At 37.7% G+C, this 11,099-nt stretch overlaps 1 protein-coding gene across 1 annotated transcript in view; it reads left to right on the plus strand.

Annotated features, from left to right (window-relative positions):
• Positions 1–11,099, plus strand: part of CCDC93 (CCC complex scaffolding subunit CCDC93) — a 49,804-nt gene extending 38,705 nt beyond the window's left edge. Inside the window, exons 19-23 of the mRNA XM_080399196.1 lie at positions 531–613; positions 3,208–3,245; positions 4,616–4,700; positions 8,509–8,622; positions 9,804–11,099. Of these exons, the coding sequence (XP_080255322.1) occupies positions 531–613; positions 3,208–3,245; positions 4,616–4,700; positions 8,509–8,622; positions 9,804–9,857 (374 nt within the window). The 3' untranslated portion in view covers positions 9,858–11,099. The remainder of the gene's footprint in view (positions 1–530; positions 614–3,207; positions 3,246–4,615; positions 4,701–8,508; positions 8,623–9,803) is intronic.

Here is an 11,099-nt window from a genome sequence, read left to right on the forward strand (position 1 = left end):
AAGGCAATGTATGTCTGAGCCTTACCTTCCCCACCAAGCTATGACCAACGCCTGCTATCATAACCCAAACCAGACAGTGTTATTTCAGCGTGAATAAACTGTAAGAAGAGAAAAAAGGCTTTGAAACGGTAAAAGCTTGCTTTGGGCATCTTGCACACGTGTAACTTGAAATATGTACTATAATGTAGCAGCACAGCAGACTGTATGGTGTAAGGGTGAAGCTTAGGAAGGAAGGGGGAAACAGACAGTAGTAAGGAAGCACAGCTAATAGTGCCAGCGTATGTTCACATAAAGGTCTGTCGGCAGTTGAGGCTAAATTTAAACACTGAGCTGTGGAGTTCTCATAAAATCTGATAGCTGCAAACCCTGCTGGAGATTTACATGCAGGGGAATATTCTTCTAGAATGTATTAAAGAGTGTGTTCTGTTATTGATAGTGGAAAGTATGTTATATAAAGCCTATGAAGTATTCTTACAGATTCCATTTCACTTCATGCTCTTTTATTATTCTGCCCTTCTTTTTGTTTGCAGTTTCAGCAACTCACAAAGAAACGAAACAGTTCTTTACCCTTTATAATACACTGGATGATAAGAAAGTATATTTGGAAAAGGAGGTAAGAAAATGTTATTACTGTTTTCTAAATATTCAGGCTGTGGAGGAGATAAATAGTTCTTACTTGGCTTTCACCTATATTCAGTCCTGTCAGAGTAGAGTTAACAGTCTTTAAGTAAAAATGAAACAACTGATTCATAAGAATATTTCTACTGTTGAGGGGGAAATGGTCTGTGTTGTAAAAGAAGTGCTATTAGTACAGTACTGCACATTGTGTTCACAAAACATGAGTAACCTTTGAGTAGCAGATATCTGTCTTGGTATCACAGGACCAAATTACCCTCTTTTTCTCTTTGGTCATCATCTTTTTATTATGAACCAATGCTACAGTCGGTAACTTGGGAGAGCAAATTCCAGCTGCTCAGCTGTCAGCAACATTAGAGTTAATTCTTGGGGTCTTAGCCTGCCTACGCTACAGTTGCTGGTGATTCTACTGGATCAGGATCAGAAGAGTAGTTTTCATGAAAGTCACTTGTTTTTTCCCATCCCCTCTCTCCCTGCTACATAGAGTTCACGTCTTTCTTGGGGATGACTTAATCAAGATATTGCAATTTTCTTTTCATACAATGGCAAGCATGTGACTTCAGTAAAGGAGAAATAGGAGCAGTCAAGACTCTAAAAAAATTATGAAATTACTTTTAAAATACATAGTGCTTTGATACTTCAGCTTCTGTTTGTCCTAATAAAATAAGAACCAATTAGTTAGGCTTGCATTACTTTATATATATTTTAGTTTGTGAAACAAGCAATAGTCACATTTCTGACTGTGTAAATACACTTTATGTCCTGTTTTTGAAGATGCAAACCATTTTGTTCCTTTAAGCAGCTGATTGTAATACATGTGCTAGGTAGTTTTCAGTTTTCCAATTCAAAAAAGTCATTAATTTATGTAGCTGCATCAGTACTCTTACTGTACAGTAGTTGTGCAGTTACTTTTCATGACAGAATGTTTTGCAGTATAAACTGTAATTACATTACAATAAGCATGCATTTAAGAAATATCTTGAGGCAGGGATGTGGACTTAGCAAATATTGATGGGTCCATGCAATAATTTCTTTCTTCTGAGTAACAGGAATTCTTAAGCATCTTAGCTGCCTCTGAGTCTGTTCAGAATTTGTTTGAATTTTTCAAAGAAAGGTCAGGAAAAACTACAGATTCTGCCATGCACGTGCTTGTCACTGTCTCATTCGGAAGATTTTAGATTTGGGAGAAAGCAGTTTAGCTTTCTGTAGCAGTGGGGCAAATGATTGATTCTGTTTGGAACACTTAGGTTTGCTTAGTACAGAACACTTTCAAATATTCATCAAAAGGAGAAACTGCTTGGAAGGTTTAACCACAGGTCTTGCAAGAAGTATTCAACACCAAGAAAGAATCACTTTAATTGCTACTTGGTGAATTTTAGTGCTCTCTGCAACTTATAGAAAGCAAGAAAAAATCAAGGTGGTTACATAGAATATGCTCCACATGTAGTTTAAATAGTTGGAGGAGTTTATAGGGAGCGCAACAAAATATTCCTGTGACACTGTTACAAATTTCTGTTTCTATCTTGATTCAGTGCAAGGTTAGGATCTTACAAGAGAAGCCATACACATGAAATGCTATTCTGTATTTTTTAAAAGTTAATCTTCTTAATTACAGCCTGTAAAATACATATAAGCCAAGCGAGTAATGATGCGTAGCTCTTTGGAAACCTTTAGAACTTTTGCACAATGAAAACTGTGCAGAAATTCACCCGTTCCTGGCATGCTTGTTGTCTTTATGGTATTGTGTGGAGATACTGGTTCCAGTCTCTGAAGCAAAAGTTGGGGTGTATGTGGTGGTCTGTTTGTTGTTTTTTTTTTTCTCCCCCCTTGCCTCTCCAGTGCAATGCTTTGCTTTAGATTGGTGCTCTTGTTGCAGCTTCTTGACAGAGCTAAGCTGCTAATAGCTTCAAAACCAGCATCTTCAGTACTGTTAATACAATCTGGGTTTCTTTTGTTTGGGCAGTGAGGAGTTACTGCTTAGTTCTTGGTTTTGTGGGATTTTTTTGTTTGTTTGGGGTGTTTTTTAGAATATATTTCTGCATTTGCTATCCTGTTTTGGCTTGTAAGCATAAGTCAGGGATATGCCTAAGTGAAACAGTTCTGCCTTATCACTACAAGTAAGACTAATTACGCAAACCTAACAGCCACAACATATGCTTGTGCACTGTCACTGTTGAGCACTGGATGAGTACCTGTTAAGTTACTTATAAGTCAAGTTTCAACACATGTTGAACACATTTATACACCATTTTACCTCATTGCTTTAGCTTGGAAAGTCATCACACTAGAAAATTCTCAGTGGTGTAATTGGGTGTCGGTGAAACTAAAAATCTCAGTTGTGGTCCAAGGCTTCTGGTTTCTGCGGCCCCTCCACTGGGATAGATTTTACTAATATGAAAGGATTGTGGTTTCTCTTCTGAAAAAGCTCATGGTGATTTTTCATACAACTGGCTGCTTGTCAGAGCAAAATCTACGTAGTCAATTTTCTAAACTAAATTTCATTTTATTGAAATCTCATACCAGAAAGGACAAATGTGTATTTTCTTCTTTTTTTTTTTTTCTAATTCACAGGTTAACTTACTGAATTCTATTCATGACAACTTCCATCAGTAAGTAATGGTCCTTTTTCTCTTGGTAGTTGCAATAAGTAGTACAGTTAGTTGGAAAAATGGCAGTGGGCATGAGTTATAGAGACTCATAGAGAATTGTTGGAAGTTTTTATGAACGTAAACTCCTGTTAACTCTGTTTAAGCCAATGTTTGGGGAATCACGGACTTGGAAATGCCTAACTTCTATAGCCAACATATGTTTTTAATATGTGGCTCTTCAGCTGCAGATGTGGAAAGAAATTATTCAGTCATAATTTCCCTGGCATTAATTTAAATATTTTTCTCATTTTTGTGAAGCTGTGGTTATTACATTAGTTACAAAACACTCGGCTCAGACATATTTCAAGACACGTTTATTATGAACTAACTCTATATTTAAAGGTTTCGTTATAGTGTGAAGTCTTTACGTAAAATCATGGTTCCCTGGGAAGTTTGAGGTCAAAGATCCATCTATGGTGCAACTGGTGGTTATTTTTCTCTGGGTTTTTTTGACTTCAGAAAAAGTCCAGTATGAATTTTTGTCACAGCAGTACAGTTCAGGAGTGTCATGGGGGAGGACGTGGTGATTTAATAGTTTTAAACAATTCTTGCTATTATATCTTTTTATAATTCTGCTGTGAAATTCTGAGCTTCTCTTTTTTCTTGTGTCCTGTGTTGGTCAGAAATTTCGATATTCGTATGATTTAATTTTTTCCTCCCCTATTGTGATATCTAAAAGCTTAACTTAATTACTGGGTTTTGTTGTAACTATTTCCGATGTTTTTCTTTTGCAGCAGGGATTGTAGATTTGTTTTGCTCAGTGATGAGATTCTTTTGATTCTGTCTAGGCAGTAGAAACCAATGCTGTAATTGACAGCTGGGTTTTAGATTAGTTTTCTGTTGGGTGGGTGTGCGGGGATGATTGTATTTTCTTTGATTTATTTTTCTTCATAATGTTTAAGACATGTTACAAGTCTAAAACCACATCTGGGCTTTCCCTGTTAAGAAAAATATTTTTTTTTTAGAGTATTTTCTGATTTCCTAGTCTTCTCCTAGTTTTCTTGATATTCACAACAGCTGCTATTCTTAAAAGTTTGTGCTTTTAGTTAGTTAATAGCTAATTGTTTTTGTACAACATAGGAGAGAAAGGAACAGACTTTAACTGACAGGGAGAACACTTCTGGTGAGCTCTGTAGTCTCTGTTCCCCTCTCTTTGATAGTTTATACCAGTGGAAGAGCTGCACTGTTACCTGAAGTCAGTGATTAAAAAGATGAATTGTTACACAGCACACTCAGCAGTGTGACTTCCTGGACATCGGTAAATATGCAAGACCGCTGTAGATGACGTGTTGTCCCACATCCCTGTCAGTTGTTACCTTTTTTCTTTCCAGAGCAATGGCATCTTCTGGTTCTCGTGAGCAGTTTTTACGGCAGATGGAGCAGATTGTAGAAGGCATCAAACAGAATCGAATGAAGGTCTGAGATTCTTCCCGCTTTCTTTGCCAGAACTTGGGAGTTAATTTCAGTAAAGCCTGTGCGTGGAGAAATCCACTACGTGAGGTGCAAATTAAGCAAGCAACTAACAATTACTGTTTCTTTTCACATTCTTAAGAAACTTCTCACTGCTAGAATTGTAAGGAATAGAGTAGAAAAGAGGTATTGTAACACCTCTCTGCTGACGGGAAGCTTATACCCCGTAACTTCACTATTGCCGCTGTAGTGATTTAGATACTTGAAATGGCTGTATGTGACTGAAGTCAGTGAGAACTCTTCCATTTGGATTGCACGGGTGCAGTCAGACCTGTGTCCCAGGCACGGTTTCTCAGGCAGCTGGAGCTGATTGAAGCTGCTTTCTGCTGCTGAGGAGGGTCAGCAGCACCTCCCAGAGTCCCAGCCATCAGCTGCCTTTGGCCCGGTCGCAGGGCTCATCTGATGCTGCATTGAGTCAACTCAGGTGTTTTTGTTCTTTTTTATTAGAAAAGGCAAAGCATTGCTGGTGAGCGTGTTGTGTCCGTGGTGCAAGTGAAGGGGGTTTGTGGGTCAGCAGAGCCCCAGTGCTCGTGCAGAGAAGACAAAACTGTTCCTGGTAACATTTGGGGGCTGTTCTGTAAAAGCACAGCCTCAGTGGACTTGGTTAAGTGGTCTTGGGGCAGTGCAAGCATGAGGTCCAGCAGCTGCTCCACATAAAGCTGTCTACAGGCTTTTGCACATTTGCACACAAAGAATAGGCTTAAGTACTTGGTAATGGTAGTTGGTAACTTGTAGCTATTGTGGTGTTTCACTCTTTTATTTTCATAAGTGAACATATCCATAGTTTCCCAAGTCCGGTAAGGGGGCTCTGAGATGCTTTTCTCTATAGAGCCAGAAAATTCTTGGTAGTGGATTATAGCTGTTCTTTATTTGAGTTTAAATGGAAGTATGATAGACCGTGACTCAATATATACTAGAGTGTGTACTGAAAGTGTGGTCTGTCCAGGTATTGGGCTCTTTTTATCCCGATAGCTAAACAGAAACTTCAAGTAGTTTCAAACACAAAATATGTGTATATAGAAAAACCAGAATGGGATGCAACTCAAGCTGTTATAAAGCTTTTTTCCCTAATAAACTCTACCATAAAAATATGACATTTACTATAGACTGCTGTGTTTGAGGTGGCTAGTTCATTGCCTTTTTTTGCAATGAATTATTTTTATTTGCTTGACCTCTTATTTTCAGAGAGGACAAATTGACAGCAGAAAGAATAGTGATATTGGTGGTTGTATGTATGGATCATCTTTCTGTCTTCAAGGTTGTTGACATAATGAGTGACTCAGCATCAAACTGAGATTATGAAAATACTTTTGAACAGTGCAATTCTGACTAGTGAAGATGAGCTTGAAGGTAGTTACATTTCTTTCTTTTGGTAGAATGACGTTATTTCAATTGCTGCAGCAAGCAACCACCCCAAATTGAAACTGTCCAGGAATTCAGTGTTTTGTTTTCTGTTTTATCCTCTGTTACACCCACAGAAATGGGTAACAGCACAGCAAATGCAAGGAGTGAAAGCAGACAGAGAGCTCTGCTGTGACTTACTGTGGGCTCTTGCAAATTTTGAAGTTCATAAAATCATTCTGGACTGTATTACTGTGTTCTCAAATGGAATCAAAAGTTTCAGATGCTTCTTGCAAGAGGGAAGTGAATGGGAGCTATAATGTGAGATGGCTCATTATTTTGGGGGAAAATACAACTTCAGCATCTCTGATGATTACTGAAAGCAGTGGCAGCTCACATAGCTTGTGCTGTATTCCTGCACTAGCAGTTTGGCCACTGGCATATTGTGGGAGAGGTCACAAGTGACATTTTATTCCTAGATTTAGGTGTCTGGATCAGCAAAAGGTGGCAGTTACAATTAAGGAGAAAAACAAGTTTCTGAATGAGAAAGCTAAGTTCATTCTCAATTCAGAGAAAAAATTGTTATGATGGAGTAGATAATCATTTAGTACCTTCTGACAGTTGATTTCTCAATGCCAGTGAAGATACTGACAACACATGGATGCAAAGAAAGTTTTAACAGTTTGCTTGGTTCCTTGGGGAGCAGCTGTGCAGCAAAAGGGAAGGTTTTCTTATTCTTCCCCTAGGAAATGTCCGTTGGGTGACTTTCAACAGACAGGCTAGTTGTATACTGCAGGGATTATTCAGCCCAGTGATGATTTGGTCTTACCTATTTGATTTCTGTCTGAAGTGCATTAGAAGTGCTCACAGTCAGTTTCACAATTCACTCCTAAAAGTGCATCCACTTCAGTTGTTTTCTGTACAGCCCTGAAGACCTTATGCCTGAAGAGACGTTTCAGTGTTCAAAGCCCATCATACTGTAACCGCATCATAAAAGGCCTAAGGAGAAATTGGACATACTTGTTATGAGGGCCAGTAACTTGTGAATAAGCAGTTCAGTGTGATTACAGATATTCATGAGGCTGTCCCAAGGACAGAGGAGGGAGGAGTATGTCAAGGGATTTGTCATAGTCAATGCATAAGGGAAGCAATTTATCCAAGGGTGGTAATCCTTACCTCTTTACAAGAATTTAGTTCCTAAGTGTTTCAGCAATGCTGGCTTTAGCCTCATCTTAAAGGAATGGGATGCATGTGATAATGTTTTGGGTTTTTTTTTTTTCTGCATTAACACATTTGATGCTGTTTCTTCCTCAGGCATAACTTTAAAAACCTGCTGGCCCTGATGAGTTATGTTAGGAGAGATTCCCTGGTGTTCTAGACAGCAGCTGGCTTTGTAAAGGAGACTTATCTTGTTAGCAGTGTTCATACCCAGAGAAGGTTGGGCATCTGCTCATTTCTTTTAGGTATAAGAATCATACACTATCAATGTTGATGTATAAATCTAGAAATGCAACAAGTTCTGCTACTGTGGAATTACCTGCATGTTTGAGTTTTCCATTATTCTTGCAGGTTTTGGAATTGCATTTTTCCCTGTCAAAATTTAGGAGGTGAAAGCCTGTCAGAGAGAATGCAGAAATAATTTTGGGGGAGAGGAATGCAACAGGAATTTCTTATGGGGTTGTGCCCTAGCACCAGACGGAGGGATGGAAAACATTTTCTTTAGACAAGCAGCAAACTTGCCTGTGATGCTGTAATGGAAGAACTTCATTAGAACTACCCTGGAGAGGAAAGCAGTCTGTTCTATATAGTAAGAACCAATCCCCTTCACATTTGGGGGTTTAAATTATGTTTGACACAACTTTTGGCACAAAGAGAAAAGATAAGATATTCTTACAATACCACAGAGGTATACACATTCTTGTAAGACCACATAAGTGTGCGTCTTGAGCTAATACAGCATTGCATAGGAAGGCAAAGATGTCTTCTGCCCTCAGTTTGATACAACTCACAACTAAAACAAGATCTCAGTGTTGCATCAAAAAACTTTTTATTCTTTTTTCTTTTTTTTTTTTTTTTACATTACTTTCACTGTGTCATCATTGCAGTAGGATTGTTCAGTGAGCAAGATTCCTGTGATGTGAGCCTTAGTTTAATTCTAAATGATACTTACAGTGCCACTGGTACTGAGACTTCAGCATTAGGTTTCTAATCTTTTTTTTTTTTTTTTTTTTTTTTTTTAAAAGATCTGGCCTAAATGTTTGTCTCATTTGAAGTGCAAGCCAGGGGTTTAATTCATGAAGCATCTGTCTCCCTTTGTCTATTATAGATAGTTGTTCCTTATGCAGTATATACGTGTGTGTGTGTGTATTCCTTATGCAGTGTATCGTCTCTTATCCTTCCTGTACACTAACAGATGGAAAAGAAGAAGCAAGAAAATAAAATGCGAAGAGACCAGTTGAATGATGAATACTTAGAGCTTCTAGAGAAACAGAGGCTTTACTTTAAAACAGTGAAAGAATTTAAAGAGGTAGGAATATTTTTGCTAATGTAAACTATGAAGTGTTCAGTTACCCATTTTGGCTTGACTTGTGCATTAATACTGATACAACATTTATCTCACCATGTTTATGGTGTCTCTTTGTGATTATCTCCACATGATTCTTGGACTCTGAATTAAATTCTGGAAATCCTTTTTTCCCTGATAGACTAACACCCTTCCATGTTACAGGGGAAGGATAATTTGTTACTGAGCAAGTTGTATATTTAGGTTTCCAGATGGAATCTCTTGGAGATCTATGAGCAGTTAAGTATTGGAGCAAAGAGTTGTGGAAATGTGTGTGAATAAAGGAGGGAATCTGGAGTCTCAGTAGTTATAAATACCTTTAGGAACCAGCCTTGTTTTCTTAACTACTGTGAAAGCACTGTTTAACACTTAATTGATTTAGCCTTTCCTGAGCTTTTCATCATCATGTGCTTCTGTTAATTATTGTCTCCATGATAACAAATGACAAAGTAGTGCTGTCAGGCAAAATTGTCATTTGGCTTCAGATGTTCGAGGAAAAACATCTTTTCATAATTTGTTCTGGGAGAGTTTCTTTCTGTTCCATTCGGACAGTACTCTGGGAGAATAACAGGGACTGTTTAGCTACTATTCTGATACACAGAATTTTGTGTCCTAGTTGCAGAAGTTAGGTGGAAGTTGCGGTTGTTGTTGGGGGGCATAAGTAAGCCATTTTTCTTCCACTGCCTTGTGAGGGAACTTCTACTCAACCTTGCTGTCCTTCGAAATCATTGAAGTCATGGTTATGGTACTGAAAACAGGTGGTACGTACTTAGGTAAATACATTTCTGAACCTAGAGTGTTCCCCGAACACTTAACTTTGAAAACTATCTAGTCAAGTTCCAGATCTCCTAAAAGTAATGTCAATTGCAGATTTATTCAACTTACAAGTAAAAAGGTGGATTTGCTTTAGCTACTTCTAACAACTTAAGACAAATGGTCAAGCAGCATTCCTTTTGGCTGGAATGTCACAATGTTTAATGAATATTACCATTGGAATAACATCCTGGATGAACTGGAATTATCTTCAGCTCACCACTCACTCCGTTTTGGAGATCTTTCAAAACAAAAGGGTTCAGTTTTGCTGATGTGAAGAAATAACTAGTTAAGAGCAACTACCTCCTCTTCTGTTCACTTTCTGTTAACAGGAATGCCGTAAGAATGAAATGCTGCTGTCCAAGCTGCAAGCCAGTTGTTCCTGAAGAACTCCAGCTGGTGAAGCCTATAGATGATTGTTCAGTCCACTGAATCTCTCTTGTGAGGTGACAGTTATAACTGCAATGTAGATATATATAGGTATATATAAAAAATGTATACACACAGATGTAAAAATCTGGGTTTTTTTCCAGTATGTATTCAGTTTTACATTCCTTCATGACATGGTTGTATTATTCATTATTGCCTCCACTACACAGTAAAGAGTTAACGCAGTACAGAAATAGAAATATTGTCTAATTTTATTTATTTGGGTTTGGGTTTTCTTCCACAGTAAGAACAATGGAGATGGTTTTTTGGTTGGAGATATTTTTTGCGCTTTAACACTGAATTAGGTCAAGATTCTGGAATAAGTAGATACGTACTGTGTAACATGTCCAGCACCGCAAGATGAGCACTGCATTATGCAGTGGTTTGTTAATTTTGGCCAAAAAACTCCACAGAATGAGATTCTTGAAACTCTCTTCACCAGCTAGTAACTTCACATTATATTAATTTACACTCTAGCCATAGATGAGATTCCAAAGGATAAAAATTAATTTCTAATGGTTAAAACATAAGAAAATGGGAACCTGCCTTGGATAATTCCCAGTGTAAAATTATAGATCTCTATTTTTATAAAGTCTAGCTGTTGTATAAATTTCTTTGAAATTACATTTTTATATAGAGAGAGCGTGCTTGTTAAATTAATAGCTCCAGGAAAAAACACCTTAATCACTAGGACTATCATGTTACCTCTGGCTGGGATGAAAATCAAAGCCTGCGTTACCTGTAATATAATGAAGATAAAGATTCAGACGTTCTGCTCAAATGAACTGATGACTCACCTCCGAAGACAACAACCTATTTACCCTGCTGAAGATTTGCCCTTGAAAGTTTAGAAACTTTGTGGAGCACTTTCTGAAACATTTTTATATCTGTATATACAGTATTTTATAATTCAAACAGTTGCTTTTTGTACTTAACACCAGGATTTTGGACTGACTTCTTAATGTACATCTTAATCGCAGGACATCTTTCCTTCAGGAGAAGGAAAACCATGTTCTTTTTTCCCAGTAACACTGATGACAGTCCTGTTTGATTACTTTCTATGGCAGCGAATATAAAAATAAAGAACATTTGGAATCCAGTGACCTGCTATTGTGTTTTTCAGATGGAACTTGCTTTAGGAGCCTTAGTATGTTTTTGAATTACAAGTGCATTAAAAGATGAATTGTGTCAATATTCAC

The sequence above is a fragment of the Falco punctatus genome, assembly GCF_963210335.1.
Source record: "Falco punctatus genome assembly, chromosome: 8".
NCBI lineage: Eukaryota > Metazoa > Chordata > Aves > Falconiformes > Falconidae > Falco > Falco punctatus.